This window comes from Heptranchias perlo, chromosome 2 (genome assembly GCF_035084215.1).
Source record: "Heptranchias perlo isolate sHepPer1 chromosome 2, sHepPer1.hap1, whole genome shotgun sequence".
In the NCBI taxonomy this organism is placed as follows: Eukaryota; Metazoa; Chordata; class Chondrichthyes; order Hexanchiformes; family Hexanchidae; genus Heptranchias; species Heptranchias perlo.
Genome location: NC_090326.1, coordinates 17,047,705 through 17,070,995, shown reverse-complemented (window position 1 = coordinate 17,070,995; position 23,291 = coordinate 17,047,705). Strand labels below are relative to the sequence as shown.

The 23,291-nt window shown below is 43.7% G+C and overlaps 1 protein-coding gene across 4 annotated transcripts in view; it reads left to right on the top strand.

The window, feature by feature from the left end:
• Positions 1-23,291, top strand: part of zdhhc11 (zinc finger DHHC-type containing 11) — a 127,715-nt gene that overhangs the window by 71,792 nt on the left and 32,632 nt on the right. For all 4 annotated transcript variants that reach the window (XR_010966392.1, XM_068000620.1, XM_068000629.1 and 1 more), the window contains 4 exons: positions 993-1,214; positions 7,460-7,638; positions 11,452-11,553; positions 16,833-16,957. Coding sequence is in view for 3 of the 4 variants with exons in the window: in XM_068000620.1 (XP_067856721.1) it covers positions 993-1,214; positions 7,460-7,638; positions 11,452-11,553; positions 16,833-16,957 (628 nt within the window). In the remaining variant the exon portion in view is untranslated. The remainder of the gene's footprint in view (positions 1-992; positions 1,215-7,459; positions 7,639-11,451; positions 11,554-16,832; positions 16,958-23,291) is intronic.

Sequence of the window (23,291 nt, the reverse complement as noted above, 5' to 3'; positions counted from 1 at the left end):
AGGGTATTACTGTACGACACGTGCAAGGACAACGTTTAGGAACTTTCCATTGCCTGTTAACTTCCATTATCGTAAAGTAAGACTTGCATTTATATAGCGCCTTTCACAACCTCAGGACGTCCCAAAGCGCTTTACAGCCAATGAAGTACTTTTGAAGTAGTCACTGTTGTAATGTAGAAAACGTGGTAGCCAATTTGCGCACAGCAAGGTCCCACAAACAGCTTTGAGATAATGACCAGATAATTTTTTTAGTGATGTTGATTGAGGGATAAATATCGGTCAGGACACCGGGGTGAACTCCACTGCTCTTCTTCGAATAGTGTCATGGGATCTTTTACATCCACAGTAGGAGATTCCCTCTATTATGACTGATTTTGGAGGTTTCATCCGAATGGAATTGTTTAAACTAAAAACTGACAATTGGTAGTATTGCGACTATGTTATGGGACTAATAATCCGCAGAACGCGATTTCAAATCCCACTGTGGCAGTTTGAGAATTTGAATTCAGTTTTTAAAAAAAAAAAACTAGTATCAGTAAAAGTGACCATGAAGCTGTCGGATGGTCGTAAAATCCAATTGGTTCACTAATGTCCTTCAGGGAAGGAAACCTGCTGTCCTTTTCCTGGTCTCGCCTATATGTGACTCCAGTCCCACAAAAACATGGTTGGCCCTTTGAAGTGGGCCTAGCAAGCCATTCCGTTGTATCAAACTGCCACAAGGAATGCCACACGGACTGCAACGGTTCAAGAAGGCGACCCACCATCACCTTCTCAAGGGCAACTAGGGATGGGCAATAAATGCCGGCCTTGCCAGCGACGCCCACATCCCGAGAATGAATAATAAAAGAAAATTTTTGGAAAATAAATGAGAAGTTCCCAGAAACTGATTGGATTTTTCAAAAACAGGTATTTGTAGATAGTGGGGGGAAAAAAAACACCAGCTGGAGCGGAGAAAAGATTAATTTTATCTCCTTTTTCTTTTCTGCTCTCAGATGAATTGCTATGACCGGAGATTACGGAAAACTGGGCCTGAACAGGAGAACAGCAGAAATGATCTAGTTACTCCTCCAACTCGTTCAAGAGTCAACGGTTGGACCTTACCTCTCCATTCCTTCCAGTTGATTGCCTGGTTGCTATACTTGTACCTAGCTATTGTTGCCTTTGGGATTTACATACCAATGCTGCCATATGCTTGGAAATATGTTGGTTATGCTGTATCCTTTACAAAATATGACTGGGTCAACTCATTTTAATATGCACCTAGCTTGCGAGCGTTGCATGATGTATGTGTTTGTTGGACCGGAATACACTCTTAATTTGATTTTTCCCCTCGCCAAATAAAATAACACTACCAACTAAATAGAGGATATATAACAGGGAAAAGTTTCTGATTATGCTGTGCAGCTTAACACACCAAAGTCTATCTTCTCCATGAAATGAGGTTGAGCTAATAAATGCACACCCTTGAGATTGTTACTTTCATTACCTTATAAACATTAATAACGTATTTTAAATGCAATTTCCATTAGCCATTTTCTGAGTTCACAGTAAAATTTGGGCTGAATTAGAGTTGCCAACCCTCCAGGATTGCCCTGGAGTCTCCAGGAAATAAAGGCTAATCTCCAGTACACTGCTGCGAGCGACTCAGGAGAAAAATCATAGCGGCATTAAAAAAAATTCTTTACTTTTGTTTGTTCGTTACAAAAATATTGGACATGGGGAAAAAAGGCTGTTTGATGATTAAGAATCATTCAATCGGGTAATAAGAGTTTATTTGCATTCCAATTGGCATAGGAAGGCGGTGCACCATGAGAATGGACATGTTGGGCGACCAGTGGCAGGAGCGGGGGCTGGGGTGGTTGGAGGCAGGAGGTCATGTGGTGACACCTCCAGGGATATGTCCAACCAGAGTTGGCAACCTTAGGCTGGGTGGAGCTGATGGGCTCGAGAAATTCGTCCCAAATAGCGTCCACTTAGTTTATCCACAGATGGAAAGTTCAGCACTGTGGATGTTTCAAAACTGAGCTTGTGGACAAGTGAAAGGTTCCATATTTCTTATAGGTATCGCACTGCGTTTCTACAAAAAGGAATGAGTCACAAAATCTGGATTTTATGTTTGGACACCATAGTGTTGAGATAATGGTATAGGAAATCCAAGGTCAGACTGATGTCTCAGGACATTGTGGAGATTGAGAACATAGTGCAAGAAAATCAAAAGGTTAGTATGCAGGTGCAGCAGGTGATCAAGAAGGCCAACGGAATGTTGGCTTTTATTGCTCGGGGGATAGAATATAAAAACAGGGAGGTATTGCTGCAGTTATATAAGGTATTAGTGAGACCGCACCTGGAATACTGCATACAGTTTTGGTGTCCATACTTAAGAAAAGACATACTTGCTCTCGAGGCAGTACAAAGACGATTCACTCGGTTAATCCCGGGGATGAGGGGGCGGACATATGAGGAGAGGTTGAGTAGATTGGGACTCTACTCATTGGAGTTCAGAAGAATGAGAGGCGATCTTATTGAAACATATAAGATTGTGAAGGGGGCTTGATCGGGTGGATGCGGTGAGGATGTTCCCAAGGATGGGTGAAACTAGAACGAGGGGGCATAATCGTAGAATAAGGGCTGCTCTTTCAAAACTGAGATGAGGAGAAACTTCTTCACTCAGAGGGTGGTAGGTCTGTGGAATTTGCTGCCCCAGGAATCTCTGGAAGCTACATCATTAAATAAATTTAAAACAGAAATAGACAGTTTCCTAGAAGTAAAGGGAATTAGGGGTTACGGGGAACGGGCAGGAAATTGGACATGATTTTAAATTTGAGGTTAGGATCAGATCAGCCATGATCTTATTGAATGGCGGAGCAGGCTCGAGGGGCCGATTGGCCTACTCCTGCTCCTATTTCTTATGTTCTTATGTTCTTATCTCAACATCTGGATTGTGATCGAGCCTTTAGTGGACGGGCCTACAAGAAGCTGGCCTCATCAGGCAGTGCCCCAATCTGACCCATTGTTCTCAGCAAGAACACAAAGCTGCACCAATCCTCTTAAAGGATGTAAGCTCCCCATGTGCTAGTGCAGAATGGACTATTTCTGTCCTGGCCTAGCAAGCCCCTCAGTTGTATCAAACCACACGGACTGCAGCGGTTCAAGAAAGCAGCTCACCACCACCTTCTCGGGGCAACTAGGGATGGGCAGTAAATGCTGGCCATGCCAGCGATGCCAAGAGAATGAATAAAAAAGGATTCTAGGTGAAAACTTGCTCTGTGTTTTGTAACTGGAATATATATCCTGGCCAGCAGTGATGCCATCGATATCACCAATATTGAAGCTCCCCATAACCCATATGATGGCTGAACTCGAGTTATCGAGTCAGTCTCTAATACTGGCACCTCCTCTCTGTACGTTGTACCTGGTGCTGAAATTCTGCCATGCGCATATTTTTTTTGATGTTACTGCAAATTGTGACAATTCTCAACAATTACAATTTTTATTTGCAGACTATATAATACGATTAGAGATATGCCTAGGTATTGCAATGCTGCTAATTATTGTAACGATGATGGAATGATCTTTTAAAATGTCCAGATTATTAATTGCAAAATGCTATCTGTGACATTGTAATGCTAACGCAGTCACAAGATTAAGCCTAAATGTAGCAAGGGCTCGGAGATGCAATTTCATGGCTAGAACGCAGTCGAGTGCCAATATTATCATAATCTTGGCACATATTTCAAGGTGTAAGGGTGATTTATTGATGTATGGTTTGGATTTGTTTTCCATGGTGAAGTGAAGGATGCCCAGGGACAGTCATCAGTAACATTAGAAAATAGCCAGTGAAAGCCAGTCGATTTAAAAAAAATAAAAAGAGACTGAAGCTTTTTTGTTCCACAATTAATTATCACTCACCAGGTAAATGTCATTGCTGCCTTTTCACTAGGGTCTTTAATATTCACAGAAAGAATTTGCAGGGATATGGGGAAAGAGCACAGGAGTGGGACTAATCGGAAAGCTCTTTAAATGAGCCAACACAGGCATGATGGGCCGAGTGGCCGCCTTCTGTGCTGTAAGGTTCTACGCAAATAGTGCTGATAAAGGCAGGCAGGGATAGTAATTTGATTTGTTCAGTACTTCCTAGTAACCATCCAAGCAGGCTTCATATGAACCTTTACCAAGGTCCTTAGTGAGTTCGCATGACTCACAAACAGGATATGCAGCAGTTAGTTTTGAGTAATCATTTCAAGTCGCATGTACCATTTACCTACGCATGTTTTGCATAGATTCTACAGCACAGAAACAGGCCTTTCAGCCCAACCAGTCTATGCCGGTGTTTATACTCCACACGAGCCTCCTCCCATTCAAATTACCTCTTCCCACCCTGCACCTGTATCCCATCTATTCCTTTCTCCCTCATGCATGCATCAAGCCTCTCCTTAAATGCTTCAACCACTCCATGTGGCAGCAAGTTCCACATTCTCACCATTCTCTGTATAAAGAAATTCTTCATCATCACTTCTTTATTTAATCTGTTAGTGGCTATCTTATATTTTATATTTGTATTTAAAATCATTCAGGATTCTAAGCACAATAACGAAAGGGGACCTAAGAAGAATATTTACATGGAAAATCAGATATTCCTAGGAAATGGGTCAATTCCTATTAATAGAATATGAATTAATATTTACTCTGCAGGAAAGGAATAAAAAAAAATTACAAGAAGCATTTCTTTTAACAGTACTGTATTTAAATTCTCTGTTTTTAATAATGATCCTATAGGCACAGTAATAAAAGCAAATTACCTGGCTGTATTGTGAATAGTTGGCATTGTAGGTTAGAAGAATATCCCTTAACATCCTCTCACTCCCACCCCCTCATCATGGCTCAAATCTAGCCTACCCCAGCCCAGCCTGTCGAGATGGGAATCATCTCTCTCTGCCTGCCAGGTGAGTTCAAAGTGAAATTGACTTGGGAAATATCAAGCCAGTTTCTACTTGGACATTTAGAAGGTTGAGAGGTGATCTAATCGAGGTCTTTAAAATGATGTAGGGATTTGATAGGGTAGACGCAGAGAAACTGTTTCCTCTGATGGGGGAGTCCAGAACGAGGGGGCCTATCCTTAAAATTAGAGATAGGCCATTTAGAAGTGAAATCAGGAAGTACATTTTCACACAAAAGATAGTGGAAATCTGCAACGCTGTTCTCCAAAATGCTGTGGATCAGTTGGAGCTTTGAAGACTGAGATTGGTAGATTTTTGTTGGGTAAGGGCACCAAGGGATATGAATCAAATGGAGTCGAGCTACAGATCAGCCATGATGTAATTGAATGGCAGAACAGGCTCAACGGGCTGAATGGCCTACTCCTGTTCCTATGTGACCCCTGAGACACAAAACTAGAAATCATAAGTCAAAGACCAAAAAGTGACACAGGTGGGAAATGGAACTATCCCAGCAGGTGAGATTCTCCTGAGGCTGGGAGAAAGGCACATTGTTGGGACAGAGTGTAGGAAACTCTACCCTGTATCTCACCCATTCTATACTACTGCCGAATCGAGGGAAACCATTCGAGATTTTAAATGAAACTTAGCTGTTTGATTAAAGACTCAGGCAGCCAGAAGGAGAGCTGAGGGAGAGGGGCCAAGAGAGACACTGTCAGAAATTCAATTTGTGATTTGGTGTTGAGCCAGGAAGTGATGGTAAAGGAAGAGCATCATATCTGCAAGTGTCAGCTGCGGCTTAGTGATAACACTCTCGTCTCTGAGTCAGAAGATTGTGGGTTCAATCCCACTCATAGAGACTTGAGCACGTAATCCAGGCTGACACTCCAGTGCAGTACTGAGGGAGCACTGCACTGTTGGAAGTGCCGTCTTTCGGATGAGACGTTAAAGCTCTTCACAGCCGATGAAGTACTTTTGAAATGTAGTTATTGTTGTAATGCAGGAAATGCAGCAGCCAATTTGCACACAGCAAGATCCCACAAATAGCAATGTGATAATGACCAGTTAATCTATTTTTAGTGATGTTGGTTGTGGGATAAATATTGGGCAGGACATCGGGGAGAACTCCCCTGCTTTTCTTTGAAATATTGCCGTGGGATCCTTTATGCCCACCTGAGAGGGAAGACGGGACCTCGGTTTGATGTCTCATCCGAATAACAGCACCTCCGCCAATACAGCACTTCCTCAGTACTGCACTGTGAGTGTCAGCCTCAAGTCTCTGGAGTAGGACTTGAACCCACAACCTTCTGACTCAGAGGCTAAGAGTGCTACCCACTGAGCCACAGCTGACACATGACCTATATACGGCCAAGCATTGGTCCCAGGAGACCGACTGAGGAAGGAGTTAAAGCATGAGGCATGTGTTCAATATACAACAGGTCTGTCTTGTAAAAATAAATAGGCTTTTGGAACTCAGTTGCCTCACACTGCAAGTGTGGGATTAATAATATTGAGGTAGAAGGAAAAAAATCCCCATAGCAACCAGCGGTAAATAAAGTTCCAGATGCTACAACCTCAACAACTCACCAAATACATGGGTTCTTACGAAAGAAAATTGATTTACGAACAGAGCATCTGTGGAACACACAATACAAGCAAAGTTTATCTTAGCGTGACAGTCTGTCACTGTTCTGTGTTAGACTGCAACTATGAGGTCAAGATAATCTCAGGGACCAATGGAAAGTAAAATGAAATATTTTATTAAAGAAAGAATTTGCACTTGTTCTGCTTTTCATGACCTCAAGGCGTCACAAAGCATTTTACATACTTTTGAAGTGTAGTCACTGTTGTAATGTGGAAAATGCCACAGCCAATTTTCATACAGCAAAGTCCCACAAACAGTAATGTGTTAATGACCAGATAATATGTTTTAGTGATGTTTATTGAGGGATACATATTGGCTATATGTCCCTTGCTCCTCTTCAAAATAATGCTGTGGGATCTTTTGCATCCACCTGAGAGAGCCTTTGTTTAACTCCCTCAGTACTGTACTGGAGTGACAGTCTAGATCATGTGGCTCAAGTCTCTGGAGTGGGACTTGAACCCACAACCTTCTGACTCAGAGGCTCGAGTGCTACCCACTGAGCTACAACAAAGCTTCAATGTATTGGTAATAATGAACCAGGTATGTGTTTCATTTGGTTTTTTACTGCACCAGGATCTGAATTATCTTGTGATTAGGACACAGCTGCTTTCATTCTTGTACGAACATACGAAAATGTCATTCAGGAAAAGACCAGCTGGTCCGTCTAGCCTGTCCTGATGCCCTGTACATCGGGGGGAGAGTGGGAGTGCATCCGAACACCTGCCACATTCGCTCATTTCCCTTCAACCAGCGAAAGAATTGTTCGATGGCCTTGGTCACAGTGTACAATCCTGTACTAAAGCTGCAAGTAGACCTGACTTGTTTTTCATTTCCTTTGCTCCCGGAGTCTATTTTTGGTCCTTAACACCTGGGGATTCAGATGATTGGCCTGCTGTTTGGGCTTCATTTCATTGTCCATCTGGTTGCTGTTTCCATTGACCCAGCAGACAAGAGTGTGCGTGCCAGGAAAAACTACAAGAGTCCCATGCCAACACTCGACCGAGCCAAGCATCCCCATGTCATTAAGAACCAGCATTGCTACCTGTGTGAAGTGGACGTGTGAGTATCAGCCTGGTTAAGTACTTTAAAGGGTTCATGAGCTGATGCGCTCTGTTGCATTTGGGTCTCTGCACTTTTATTGCTGAATGACTAAGGGGGCTGTAATTATTCCAACACCCATAGCGAATAAAATTGTGAATCAGGAGATCTCACCAATAGCTCAGGTGTTATGTACACAGCCCAGTGAGCCAAGAAGGGCCCAAGGCTTTGTTGGGTCAGGTCAACTTAGCCCAAGGTGGCAGCTGGACCCTGAGAATTGGCCTCACCAACTTGGAGATAGGGAGGAGAGGGGAGAGAGAGAGGATGGAGGGAGGGGAGAGGGTGAAATCAGCCTCTGTTCTCATTCATGGGTTCACTTGATTGATCTCCAGTGCCCTCCTGTTGGAAGTTTACTTATGTGGATGTAAGGTGCGAACAGAACAAACTCGTCTGTGATGGCTCCCATGGCCAAATAGACTGCTGATACTGTCTAGCTTTTCAAAGTGTTAAACGTTGGATTTTTTTTGTATTATCAAATAAAGTCGTGTTACTCCTGTATGTCCTAATGCTTAATGCTGTGCCCATCACATCAAAAGACAAACACAGCCTGTCCCCTGCAGTAAAATTCTATTTCGTAAGGAATGATGAAACATTTTTATATTGAATTAAAAAAAATTATGAAGTGGAATTTCCAATAATTTTTCTCCGTATGTTAAACCATTTCAGAGTAACAACTAACTATTATATGGGGTTTGATTGAGAACAGTTTCTGCTTGAATATTTCCGCATGTATCATGCAGTTTATTATCATAGAATCATAGAATTTTACAGCACAGGAGGAGCCCATCGTGCCTGTGCCGTTCCTTTGAAAGCTATTCAATTAGTCCCACTCCCCTGACCTTTCCCCATAGCCCTACAATTTTCTCCCCTTCAAGTATTTGTCCAATTCCCTTTTGGAAGTTACTATAGAATCTGCTTCCATCATTCTTCAGGCACTGCATTCCAGATCATCATAACAACTCGCTGCGTTAAAAAAAAAAATGTTTCCTCATCTCCCCTCTGGCTCTTTTGCCAGTTATCTTAAATCTGTGTCCCCTAGTCACCGAAAGTCCAAAGGCTTTCTGTTTCTAATGCAGGTAATCCTTTAAATGCAGACAAAAGGTTCAGTGATCCCCCTCTCCAGTGAAGAGCCCCTGGAACTCTTATTCAATGCCCTGCCTCAGAGCAGACTTGTAAAAGATTCCCACTAAATATCTCATTGAATTTTTTGAGTGCTCCTAACACCGTGCGTTTTTTGGGGGGGAAATGTGCACGAAATTCAAGTTACGTTTTCAAAATTTTCTTGCCTCTTCCCCCGAAGGTTCATTGTTGGGGGCATTGTTTCACCAGAGCCCATAGATGCCAGTGCAAGGCCCAAGTGGACATCCTTGATGTGTGAGCCTTAACGGCAAGCGTTAGCAAACTATTTCACCATAGAGGACATCCACAGCCAAGTTTGAACCTGTTCTCACCAGGACCCCATGCACCTCCACTTTCCAGCATGAGTCACTGGGCAGTGATTGAAAGTCAAAATCCCGGTGTGATTTCTTTCTGCTCCCTCCTAAGACACCGAGGTCACTGATAAATCAATTATAGGAACAGGAAGAGGCCATTCAGCCCCTCAAGCTTGTTCCGCCATTCAATTAGATCATGGCTGATCTGTATCTTAACTCCATCTTCCCGCCTTGGTTCCATAACTCTTAATACCCTTACCTGACAAAAATCTATCAATCTTAGTTTTGATATTTTCAATTGACCCCCCCACCCCCCAGCCTCAACAGCTTTCTGGGGGAGAGAGTTCCAGATTTCCACTACCCTTTGTGTGAAGAAGTGCTTCCTGACATCACCCCTGAACAGCCTAGCTCTAATTTTAAGGTTATGCCCCCTTGTTCTGAACTCCCCACACCAGAGGAAATAGTTTCTCTCTATCTACCCTATCAAATCCTTTCATCTTAAACACCTCAATTAGATCACCCCTTAACCTTCTATACTCAAGGGAAAACAAGCCTAGTCTATGCAACCAGTCCTCATAATTTAACCCTTTTAGCCCCAGTCTCATTCTGATTAGTGTGGGTAAGGCCTGTAGCAGATGTCATGAGACCTGAAGGTTTGCAATTAATACAGTTTTGGAAATTGGCATTGTAACCAGTGCGGTCCATAAAGAAAATAAAGGCTGAGACGAGGCCATTTAGCCTTTCAAACCTCATCCCTCTAGATCCAATCTCCCAGAAAATTTCACATCATAAAATTTTATAGCACAGAAGGCGGCCACTATGCCTATTGCCCGCTCTCTGAAAGAGCTATCCGCACACTCCCATTCCCCTGCCCGTTCCTCTTAAATGTTTCTTTTCAAAATATGAATCCACTTGTTTTTCAAAAGCTATTTGTTGATAGCCATAGAGGGAGTGCAATGAAGGTTCACCAGACTGATTCCTGGGATGGCGGGATTGTCGTATGAGGAGAGATTGAGTAGACTAGGCCTGTATTCTCTAGCGTTTAGGAGAACGAGAGGTGATCTCATTGAAACATACAAAATTCTTACAGGGCTCGACAGAGTAGATGCAAAGGAGGATGTTTCCCCTGGCTGGGGAGTCTAGAACCAGGAGTCACAGTCTCAGAATAAGGGGTAGGCCATTTAGGACTGAGATAAGGAGAAATTTCTTCATTCAGAGGGTGGTGAATCTTTGGAGTTCTGTACCCCAGAGGGCTGTGGAGGCTCAGTCATTGAGTACATTCAAAACAGAGATCGATAGATTTCTAGATATTAAAGGTATCAAAGGATATGGGAATGGCGCAGGAAAATGGCGTTGAGGTAGAAGATCAGCCATGATCTTGTTGAATGGCAGTGCAGGCTCGAGGGGCCGTATGGCCTACTCCTCCTCCTATTTCTTATGTTCTTATGATTCTGCTTCCACCACCACTTCTAGTAGGGCATTTTGTGTCCGAACAGTCCTCAGTCAACTTTCTCCTAATCTCTCCCTTCATTCTTTTGGCGATAATCTTAAACTCATGCCCAAATAGTTTGTCCTTATTTAGCTCGTCAAAACCCTTCATAATTGTGAAAGTCTTTATCAGATGTCCTCATATCCTTGTTTGTTCTAATTGAAAGAGCCCCAGTTTCTGATGACCACATAGGATCCTTTGGGGGGTCCTCTTGTTAGAAAACTTCAGTTCTTAACTTACTTGAAGGTAAGTTCGTCGTATGGTAGATCACATTATGAAAGTTGCAAAGAACATTCAATACTCTCCCAGTATAAACTCTAATGCTTTTTGCCTTTGATAAACCCCATCAAGCAGATTATTCCAAACTTTCATCACTTTGAACAAAGAGGTCCTTCCTAATATCTGTTCCAATATAAAGTAAGAGAAGTTTATACCCTCATTGGCAGGTAGGGTTGCTAACCCCCCCAGGATTGTCCTGGAGTTTCCAGGAATTAAACATTAATCTCTCGGACACTGCTGTGAGCAAACACAGGATAAATCATAGAGGCATTGTTTACTAGTAATAAAAATATCAGGGATGGGAAATAGGGCTGTTTGACTGACAGTCGAGAATCATTCCATCAGGTGAGGAAGTGTCTGTTTGCTTTCCAGTTGGCGTGGGAAGGCGGGGTGCCTCGAGGATGGAGGTGTTGGGTGACCAATGATGGGGGTGGGGCGGTTGGCGGCAGGTGGTCATGTGATGAAACACCCAGGAATACGTCCAACAAGAGTTGGCAATCCTATTGGTCGGGTATATTCCGAACAGTCATGTGCTGACCTGAATGAATCTATCTTTTTGCTTTTTCTTTTCAGGGGAATGAAAGCCAAACACTGCAGCACTTGTAACAAATGCATTTCTGATTTTGATCATCATTGCAAGTGGCTGAACAACTGTGTAGGTGGACGGAACTACTGGTCAGTTACCTCGCATTTAAGAATTTACTTCCTACTCCAGATTTATTTTTATTTGTTCATTATTACTTTATTTTTGAAGAGAATTGGTAAATTAAATAAGATAGAAAGAAATTGCATTTGTACAGCACCTTTCACAACCTCAGGATGTCCCAAAGCGCTTTACTGCCAATTAAATACTTTTGAAGTGTAGCCACACATTTAATGTAGGAAATGCGGCAGCCAATTTGCGCACAGCAAGGACCCAAAGCAATGAGCTTAATGACCAGATATTCTGTTTTTGATGTTGGTTGAGGGATAAATGTTGGCCAGGACACCAGGAGAAATCCCCTGTTCTTCTTTGACTAGAGCAGTGGGATCTTTTACATCCATCTGAGAGGTTAAGAGTCTCATTCGAAAGATGGCACCTCCAACAGTGCAGCACTCTTTCAGTGCTGCAGTAAATTGTCAGCTTCGATTATGTGCTGAAGTCTTGTGGTTGTGCTTGATCCCATGACCTTCTGACTCAGAGGCAAGAGTGCTACCCACTGAGCCACGCTGGTTTAAGTGTTTGAATTATTAAACTGGTCATTTGCATTAGGGAATGAGAATTTAATTTAAATTCTATTGCAAATCTCATTCTATTATTGCAGCATTTTAACTAGTAAAACTAGTTTTCTTCATCCAACGTAGTCTATATTACCAACTCATTAGAATATGACCATTGTCTTCTGCGTCTGAGGTATGCTAATTATATTAAATCATTTTTGAAAAAGGGAAAAAAAACTTGCAAATGCTGGAAATATACGGCAGTTCAGAGAGCTTCTGTAAAGAAACAGTGGCAAATTGACATCTCAAGTATAAAGTGTTGCTCAGAAGTAGATATTAAATAATTAACCAGCCTGTTGGAGCATGACTGTTTATTCTGAGCCATGTACCATGGAAATGTATGTATGCAAATACAGGGCTATTTTACTGGGTAATTTATAAACAACCTGGACTGTAAGACTTGTTTGTACGCTGCCTGGATCAGTCTGCCTTTAAGGGATCTTGATGAAGTAATGAAAAGAATGTACCCATATCTTGGAAAATGCTTGCTGCACTGTGTAAAGTCAATGATTATGTGTGTTTTTTTTAATCAGGGGGAAGGGGGAGGCCTGTAAAAATTCAAATGTTATCTCGAGAGATGCCTTGGCGAGAGGGATTGATGTGGATCTGTAGTAATGAGGTGACAAGCAATGAATATTCTGTTAGCAATCGTGGTTCATTCAGGATTCTTCAGTTAGTAGGAGGCTGCTATATTTAGAATATCTTTTAAAGGTTAATCTCTATCCCCAACCGCTTAACCTTTTACTTTGTAGGGAATTTAATCTGGATAATCTTTCTTGTAAACCACATTTTAAAAAAAATCTCCTTGTGTTGTGATTAGGTCAGTAATAAATAACTACTATCCAAAGAGAGGTAGTTCTCTAATTAGACTTCTGGCATGTAAGCTAGGAACTCGGGGTACAGTTTCAGAGCAGTACTGTAAGTGTTACTGAAGTGCCTTAGAGCCAGCTGTAGTTAATGATTGACTGTGTAGCAGGGTGAGGGTGAAGTAGGGACAAACAATCCAATTGGTATGTAACTGTTGCCAAAAGAGGACTGCAATGCTTATTTACAGGTCGGACTGTGTTGACTGAGGCCTGGTGGGTAGCAACTGTTTGCTCTGAGTTACAAAAACACTCTGATAATTGTTTAAAGTTGCTTTTCCTCAGAAATTATCTTAAATCCTACTGCACTTTTCAAAACAAGCGACTTTAATCGGTGGTGCACTCATTTTGTCCTGAATGTTAACAAGCGCAGCACACTTTAAGTACCTATAACCATCACCAAGACTGCCTACTTCCACCTCCGTAATATCACCCTTCATCTGCTCATCTGCTAATGAAACTCTCGTCCGTGCCTTTGTTACCTCCAGACTCGACTATTCCAATGCTCTTCTGGCCGGCCTCCCACCTTCCATCCTCCGTAAACTTAAGCTCATCAAAAACTCTGCTGCCCGTATCCTAACTTGCACCAAGGCCCATTCACCCATCACCCCTCTCGCTGACCTACATTGGCTCCTGGTCCGGCAATGCCTCGGTTTTACAATTCTGATCCTTGTTTTCAAATCCCTTCATGGCCTCGCCCCTCCCTTTCACTCTAATCTCCTCCAGTCTTACAACCCTCTGCGATCTCTGCGCTCCTCCAATTTTTGCCTCTTGCGCATCCCTGATTTTAATCGCTCCACCAGTGGCAGTCGTGCCTTCAGCTGCCTAGGCCCTAAGCTCTGGAATTTCCCTCCCTAAACGTCTCCGCCTCTCTACCTCTCCTTTAAGACTCTCCTTAAAACCTACCTCTTTGACCAAGCTTTTGGTCACCTGTCCTGATATATCTTTATGTGGCTCAGTGTCAAATTTTGTCTGATAACGCTCCTGTGAAGCAACTTGGGACATTTTTACTATGTTAAAGGTGCTATATAAATGCAATTTGTTTTTGTTATTAAAGGGAACTTGTAGTTGATTTTTTTTTTTCCCACCAAAGTTTGAAATTATTTCCAGAATTGTGTTAAAATTTAAAAAAACCTTTAGACCTTGCACTTTTGTTTCCTAAAGAACGTTGGGCTGGATCTTGCTGGAAAAATTAACGGCGTGTTAAAGACACAGGTCGTTATTAATGCGCAAATCGGCCTGCAAGTTCAGGGGATTAAGAGATATGGCACGAGTTGCGAGTCCCTAGAACTAGCTGGTCGATTTACCCCGCTCCGCCGTTCGCTATGCACAAATGGTATCTCGTCCTTAGCCTCCCCGTTATTTTTAAGAACTTGCTGGATTTGCACATTAATTGTCCATTAAACTTGCCACACAAAGTTAGTTCTGGTAATTAAGAGTGTAAGTACCTATTTAATTGTGAATGCAATGCCAATAAACCTCTCTGGCCCAGAAATTGAACAATTTAAGCTATGGAGTCTCATTCCTTCAGGTGGTAAATTGGTCTTCGAGATTTTAAAAATTTCAAATTTTAACTGTCTCTTTTATCTCTCTGTCTTAATCCAGTCTTTCTTTCCCCTCTATTAATTTCTCTTTCGGTACCTGATTTGACCCTAATTTACCCTCCTCAGTCGTTGCTGTTTGTTTCTCAATCCTTAAATCTCATTGATTAAGGAGATAGACTATTGGTCCCGTTGTTCACTGTGGTCTCAGATGCCCCCTTGCCCCTCAGCACGCCGTTATCAGCTTGCACTTCCAGCAAGTAACCAAGCATAAAAATTTTTGAGCTGAATGGTGAGGGGAGAAAGTCTAACTAACGGGGCACATCGCGAGATGCCCCACTCCAGCAAAATCAGGCCCGAGGTGATGTGACTTATAGTGTGTACTCACATTAAAGTGTTTAGTTTCTTAAAATTATGAATTCCCAAACAGACAGGCCTATGGCACTGCAAGAACTGGGTCGGGAATAAGGTACCACTCAGACAGTGAGTGGCTGGTGCTCTTTGTAAGGCAAAATCCTTTGAGACTGTTTGTTTTTTGTTTTTAGTTCCAAGTTAGGGTAAATATTTAAACTTTCAATGTGTAGCCTATTCTTTTATGTAAGGTAGCAATTACCACACCAGCCTCCTTGATCTTTTTGTTTTACTGTCATGCTGGGGGAAATTTTAATCCTCGCACCACCCCTCCCCACCCCCCCCCCCCCCAAAACAACAGGTGGGAGAGGGTCGGCAGGGGGAGGGGCATTAAATTGCTAAAAATGTGAGCTTTTTTTTTATCCCCACCCCCGCCAGCGCGGATCTCTTTCTCTTCCCCCCACCCCCCGCACATGACCCCCTGCGCGATATGAACATAAGAAGCAGGAGTAGGCCATAAGGCCCCTCGAGCCTGCTCCGTCTCTCAGTAAGCTTATGGCTGATCTTCGACCTCAACTCCTGTCCCTTGATACCCTTAGTGTCCAAAAATCCACATCCCTCTGGGGTAGAGAATTCCAAAGATTCACCACCCTCTGAGTGAAGACATTTTTCCTCACCTCGGTCCTAAATGACTGACCTCTTATCCTGCGATTATGCCCCCTAGTTCTCGACTGTTTCCCCTGGCTAAAAAGAATCAATATTTACCCTGTCAAGCCCCCTCAGAATCTTGAGTTTCAATGAGATCACCTCTCATTCTTCTGAACTCCAGAGAGTATAGGTCCAGTCTACTCAATCTCTCCTCATTGGACAGCCCTCTCATCAATCCCTCTCTTTCCCCTCCCCCAACCCCATGCTATCTCTCCTCCCCCTCCCCCTCCCCCCCCACACGATCTCTCCCCCTCCCCCTCCCTGCTGCGCTCTGAGCTGCCTTTCTGCCCCGCCCTCCTCATCTTCATTGTTGGGGATCGTCCACAGCTGCAGCTTTCGACAGCAGGCTTTCCCGCCTGGCAGCGGCCAGCCTCTCAATCTACCCGGTTGCCAGAAGGGGAAACAGAGTAAAAAAAAAATTCTAATGGGGTCCTTCTGTTAAATCTGCCTTCCTGGTATTTCCAGGTTTCCCGGCCGTTGAGAGGTGCCCCTGCTCACTCCCTACCTCCCCATAAATATCGGGGCCGGTGTGATTCACATCATTTTTTAAAAAAAAAGAAATGAATTGAGTGGAATTAATGTGTAACATTATAAGGTGTCATTTGGTTCTCTAAATGCCGAGGTGTTAGCATTTGCTCAGTGGGTAGCACTCTCACCTCTGAGTCAGCGGTTGTGGGTTCAAGTCCCACTCCAGAGACCTCAGCACGTAATCCAGGCTGATGCTCCAGTGCAGTACTGAGGGAGTGCTGCACTGTCTGAGGTGTCATCTTTTGGATGAGACATTAAACCGAGGCCCCGTCTGCCCCCTCAGGTGGACATTAAAGATCCCATGGCACTATTTCGAAGAAGAGCAGGCGAGTTCTCCCCGGTGACCTGGCCAACATTTATCCCTCAACCAACATCACTCAAAAAAAAAACCCAGATTATCTGGACTTTATCACATTGCCGTTTGTGGGACCTTGCTGTGCGCAAATTGGCTGCCGCGTTTCCCACATTACAACAGTGACTACTCTTCAGAAATTCTTCACAGGCTATAAAGCACTTTGGGACTTCCTGAGGTCATGAAAGGTGCTATAGAAATGTAAGTTCTTTCTAGGTACAATATTCTGACAACGGACCGCAAACTTGCAGGCCCCAGAGGGTCAAGCAACATAAGCAGTGTAAAATGGCAGTATAATCATGTTTTAATTTTTAAATTAATATTCGTCTTTTTTTTTTCAAATCCTCTTAGGTTTTTCTTCCACACTGTGGTGTCAGCCGTTCTCGGTATCCTGCTGACTGTTCTCGTTATCCTTTATGTTTTCGTCCAGCAGTTTGTAAATCCTGCAGAACTTCGCACGGCTCCTCAGTTTGAAAGTACGTGTTTGAGGCTTAAGTTGAGGCTCGTGTTAGTAGTAACGTTATGGCTTTACAAAGAGAGAGAAATTGTTTCTGCCATTGTTGCTGTGCTTTCCATCGCTCCATCATTGGCGGCCGTGCCTTCAGCTGCCTGGGCCTTAAGCTCTGGAATTCTCTCTCTAAACCTCTTCACCTCTCTAGCTATCTCTCTCTCCTTCTTTAAGACACTCCTTAAAACCTACCTCTTTGACCAAGCATTTGGTCATCTGACCTAATATCATCTTATATGGCTCGGTGTCAATTTTTTTCTGATTAGGCTCCTGTAAAGCGCCTTGGGATGTTTTACTATGTTAAAGGCATTATATAAATGCAAGTTGTTGTTACATCGTCTGCAGAAAGGGTGCTGTTCATCAATTAGCCCAGGAGTCTTCATGGACCAGTTATTGTCATGGCATGCTGCCTCACGGGTCACACACGAAGTTTGAATCAATGTTCCCATTAGTGTCCATATATCTCAAGTTATCGATACTAATAGATTTTGATGATCTGCTTTAGACTTTATCCCCATCAATAAGACCTTTCGCAAACCCTCAGGCCCATGACATTCATCAGAACAAAGCAGTGAATCAGAAATGTATCCACAAGTAGGATGGAGTTACCTGGGCTTCATCAGCTGGGTTGCCAAGGCTTGTGTCCCACAGTGTGAAAACCCGTAAATCGTCAGTCCCAGAGCATACAACGGATGAGGTTTGGTTGAGTGTTGACTCACCCCAAGTCACTTACAACTGCACTCCAACTGCCGAGCCTTTGGCCCTCCATTCGCCACAAAACCTCTGCAGCTGTTGACTTGCTCAATCCTCTCTCACTTTACTTTTGATACCCTTGTCCCCAGCAGAACCCACACCATCTCCCATCCTGATCGTTTCCCCTGGTATGGTTCCCATCTTTGTTCACACTTTGCACACTGGCTTAGCCACCCATCACAAGATTTGGCTTGACTGCATAAAGCTCTACCCGTCCTCACGTGTCTCTCCTAAAATCTCTATCACTCTAGGATCATCTTGGAGAGCGAAGATAACCCCAGGTTCCTTCTCCTTACTGCCAGTCTCCTACTTAAATCTCCCGCCCCCTGACCCTCCCCTGCCCATTAAAGGACAAGTGCGAGGAGCACAAGGATTTCTTCTTCTCCATCATAAAGACCATCCATTCAGCTGCCTCTGCCCCTTTCTCTCTTTCCCTTGCCCACTAAGCCAGTCCAGTCCCTCTCCCTCTCCCTCTAGTTTCTCCTCATCTTCCCTACGCCCTCTCCGAGCTCAGCTCATCCCAGGATCAATATCCTCACGGGGAGGTTTGCTAGTGCTGTTGGGGAGGGTTTAAACTAGCTTGGCAGGTTGATGGGAAACCTGGGTGTAGATTCAGATGGGACAGAATCAGAACTGGAGATAGAAGGCAGAAAATTAGAAAGTGACTTAGGAAGGCAGAGGGAACAAAGGTTAGAAAATAAACAATACAAGGAGTATAGTGAATAAGGCAGATGAGCTGAGGGCACAGATAGAAACATGGCAATACGATTATCTTAGCTATTACAGAAACATGGCTTAAACGGGCAAGAATAGCAGCTCAACGTTCCTGGTTACAGGGTTTTCAGACGAGATAGAGATGGGAAATAAAAAAGGAGGGGGGTGGCAATTTTGGTTAAAGAAACAATTACAGCTGTGAGGAGGGATGATATGTTAGAAGGATCATCAAATGAGGCCATATGGGTTGAGCTAAAGAACAAAAAAGGGGCAGTCACATTACTGGGAGTGTACTATAGATCCCCAAACAGTCAGAGGGAGATAGAAGAGCAAATATGTAGGCAAATTTCTGAGAAATGCAAAAACAATAGGGCAGTAATAGTAGAGGATTTCAACCACCCTATTATTAACTAGGGTACAGTGTGAAGGGTATAGAGGGCAAAAAATTCTTAAATTGCATTCAGGAGACTGGTCAAAAGAGTACAAGCCCACGGGATCCAAGGTAGACTGGAGAGTTGGATCCAAAATTGGCTCCGTGGCAGGAAGCAGAGGGTAATGATCGAAGGGTGTTTTTGTGACTGGAAGGCTGTTTCCAGTGGTGTTCCGCAGGGCTCAGTACTAGGTCTCTTGCTTTTTGTGATATATATTGATGATTTAGACTTAAATGTAGGGGGCATGATTAAGAACTTTGCAGATGATACAAAAATTGGCCGTGTGGTTGATAGTGAGGAGGAAAGCTGTAGACTGCAGGAAGATATCAATGGACTGGTCAGGTGGGCAGAAAAGTGGCATCTGGAGAAGTGTGAGGTAATACATTTGGGGAGGGAAAACAAGGCAAGGGAGTACACAATAAACAGGATACTGAGAGGTACAGAGGAAGTGAGGGACCTTGGAGTGCATGTCCATAGATCCCTGAAGGTAGCAAGACAGGTAGATAAGGTGATTAAGAAGGCATATGGAATACTTTCCTTTATTAGCCGAGGCATAGAATATAAGAGCGGGGAGGTTATGCTGGAACTGTATAAAACACTGGTTAGGCCACAGCTTGAGTACTGTGCACAGTTCTGGTCACCACATTACAGGAGGGATGTGATTGCACTAGAGAGGGTACAGAGGAGATTTACGAGGATGTTGTCAGGACTGGAGAATTTTAGCTATGAGGAAAGATTGGATAGGCAGGGGTTGTTCTCTATGGAACAGAGGAGGTTGAGGGGTGATTTAATTGAGGTGTAACAAAATTATGAGGGGCCTAGATAGTGGATAGGAAGGACCTATTTCCTTTAGCAGGGAGGTCAATAAACAGGGGGCATAGATTTAAAATAATTGGTAGAAGGATTAGAGGGGTGCTGAGGAAATTTTTTTTTACTGAGGGTGGTGGGGGTCTGGAACTCACTGCGTGAAAGGGTGGTAGAGGCAGAAACCCTCAACTCATTTAGAAAGTACCTGGATGCGCACCCGAAGTGCCCTGACCAACAAGGCTACGGACCAAGTGCTGGAAAGTGGGATTAGGCTGGGTGGCTCATTTTCGGCTGGCCCGGACACAATGGGCCGAATGGCGGCCTCCTGTGCCGTAAATTTTCTATGGTTCTATTTCTATGATTCATGATAACACCTCCTACGCCCTCGACCCTTTTCCCACTAAATTCCTGATCACCTTCCTGGCCCCCATTTTAGCTGATATTGTAAATGGTTCCCTCTCCTCAAGCACCTTGGGATGTTTTTCTATGTTAACTTGCATTTAAACAGCAGGTTTATTATTATTATATGTTCTTGTTCTTAAGCCCATTAGAAATTCAAGTGATTATGTGTCTTATCTGATCCACCAATGCCATTTAAACCCATTCCATTTACGTCTAGGTGTATTCTAATTGGCAGTGTATTTAAAAATATTGACCTTTTAGGACTTCTGCAGTGACTGAGGGGTAAATGAATGGTGTGGTTTGGCTCTGAGCCACACAGAGTGGACAGGACCCAGACTGAGACCCTGGTCGGTGCTGAGTGAGCTGTTCTCAGCCAGGGTGGTTTGGGGGATGTTGTAATTTGAACTCTGAGCAAGGGAGTGGAGACATCAGCCAGTCTGATGGAAAATTCATCACATGAAGCCCCAACGAGAGCGTCCAGAATTAACTTATTTGCTTGCAGAAGAAAAACAATATGACCCTAGCAACCACCTCACAGCTAGTGGGAATCAGACAAGGTTCTCACTCCTGAAAGCTATCCAGAACTGGCATAGGTGGGGACATCGACTATGATGCCTTATGTGGGAAACTACCCAGCCCATATCCACTACCTTGGCACACAGATGAAGAATATATAAAGGGCACAAAGGAACAGCAAGTGATGGTGAACAAAGTATAGCCCCTAGGGGCTAAAAGGGTTAAATTATGAAGCCAGGTTGCATAGACTAGGCTTGTATTCCCTTGAGTAAAGGAGATTAAGAGGTGATCTAATTGAGGTGTTTAAGATGATTAAAGGAGATGATAGGGTAGATAGAGAGAAACTATTTCCTCTGGTGGGGGAGTCCAGAACAAGGGGGCATAACCTTAAAATTAGAGCTAGGCCATTCAGGGGTGATGTCAGAAAGCACTTCTTCACACAAAATCTGGAACTCTTTCTCCCCCCCCCCCCCCCCCACCCTGCCCCCCGCACCAAAAAAAAACTATTGAGGCTGGGGGTCAATTGAAAATTTCAAAACTGAGATTGGTAGATTTTTGTTAGGCAAGGGTATTAAGGGACATGAAACCAAGGCAGGTAAATGGAGTTGAGATACAGATCAGCCATGATCTATTTGAATGGTGGAACCGGCTTGAGGGGCTGAATGGTCTACCCCTGTTCCTAGAATGAGTCTCTTCCTAACTTAGAGGCCTATGTCTAGGAATCACTCCTATCTGATCTTTCTTCAATACGCCAATGTCCCTTTGAAGGTAGGGCGTGCAGAATTTTATAAAATATTCTAAATATGGCCGGTGTAATTTCGGGATAAAATAACCTGTTTCTACTTCTAATCAAATGGACCAGACCCTAAGATTAATTACACAACTGAGGAGAGCAATCAAATGGACCAGACCCTAAGACTAATTACACAACCGAGGAGAGCGATCAAATTGTCTGTGTTCAACAGCGAAAGATAATTACACAGTCATATGATTCTTTTTCTTATAAAGCTGTTGGGTCAAATTTTTTCACGTTATATTTAAAGCTGTGTGTGCATCTTTCGGATGAGACGTTAAACCGAGGCCCTGTCTGCCCTCTCAGGTGGATGTAAAAGATCTCACAACACTATTCGAAGAAGAACAGGGATGTTCTCTTGGGTGTCGTGGCCAATATTTATGCCTCAACTAACAGCACCAAAAATAGATGATCTTGTCATTTATCTCATTGCTGTTTGTGGGTAAATTGGCTGCCGTGTTTCCTACATTACAACAGTGACTACACTTCAGAAGTACTTCATTGGCTGTGAAGCGCTTTGGGACGTCCTGAGGTCGTGGAAGGTGTTCTATAAATCATTCTTTTGTTCTTTTCTTTCTGTGTTCTAGGGCGGTCACTATGGCAAGTCAATTGTTGACTCTAAAGGACCATGATGTAATGAGGGTGGAGTGTACCAAGTTTAATGGCAGATCTGTTTTACTTGGTGCTGCCAATGGTAAACACTATACCGAGGTTGACTCTGATGTGACAAAATGGTGCTGCTCTATCCACTAAAAGAGTGGAGGCTGCACTAGCTCAATGACAAAAAGCTGAGAGGCCAGAGATTCCTTGGGGGTTTTGCCGATCTCCTGCCGTAACCCTGATGGGAAACTGGCGGAATCTTCCAGAAAGCAGCTGTGTCCAGGATTTCTTCTCGTGGGGCCTAGTCTTCACTGTAAATGCGGCAGATTCAGTAGCAAGGAGATTGGATCGCTCACATTCAATGCTGGAATGATAACCTGCTGGTAAACAGCCTGTGGGGCAACACTAGGATTATATCAGCTCCCTGGCTGGCGACTCCCATTGAAGCTCATTGATCATGAGGGTTTGTGGGCTGAGGACACTGTCATTGGTGATTTCAGGTGACAGGAGGGTTGGCGACCCTAATTCCCATGTTCTTTTTCAGTGAAACCCCACAGATAATTTGGCCCTGATACTTGCGGGGAGGGAGGGGGTGGGGGTGGTTGTAGCAGCCAAGTAACACGGAGGTCCTGTCGAATTTAACGTCCGGTCCTTATTTGAATTCTTTGTGGGGGGGGGAAATTGGATAAGGCCTGTTATTGGGCACGGGTAGTGCGATCCGCTATTAATCTGCGCCCGATAGCCCCTGCGCAGGCAGAACGAGACTTTTGTTCAGCCTGAGTACTTACCTTCAAGCAGTGTCGGAAATCAGTATTGACACGAGGATTCAATGCATTTCGCACTTCCCACCAGCAGGGAGAGCCCCACTCTCTTAAGGCAGGCTGTCTCTTAAAATCTCTTAAAGTAGCTGGTACCTGTTATTTGTTGAAATTAACAGTCTGCTGTCTGCACAAAGTCTGAACGGAGATCAGACATCGCGCACGTAAAACACAGATGCAGCTCCCATCCCTATGTTTACAAACTGATAAGTTATGTTAACACATTGAATAAAGTTTGCGCACTACTAAATCCCACATCCTCCAATCTGCACGCTAGACCTCACCAATCTGCCGATCTGAGTTTATGCCAGGCCTGCGAGAGAGCATGCACCAAGGTTCTCTGCTGATGCACTAGAGATCTTGGTGCAAGAGGTGGACAAAAGGAGGGACATCCTATATCTGAGGGGGTGGGGGTGACAAGAGACCCTCCAGACGAATGCCCAAAAGACAGTGGGAGGCAGCGGGGGA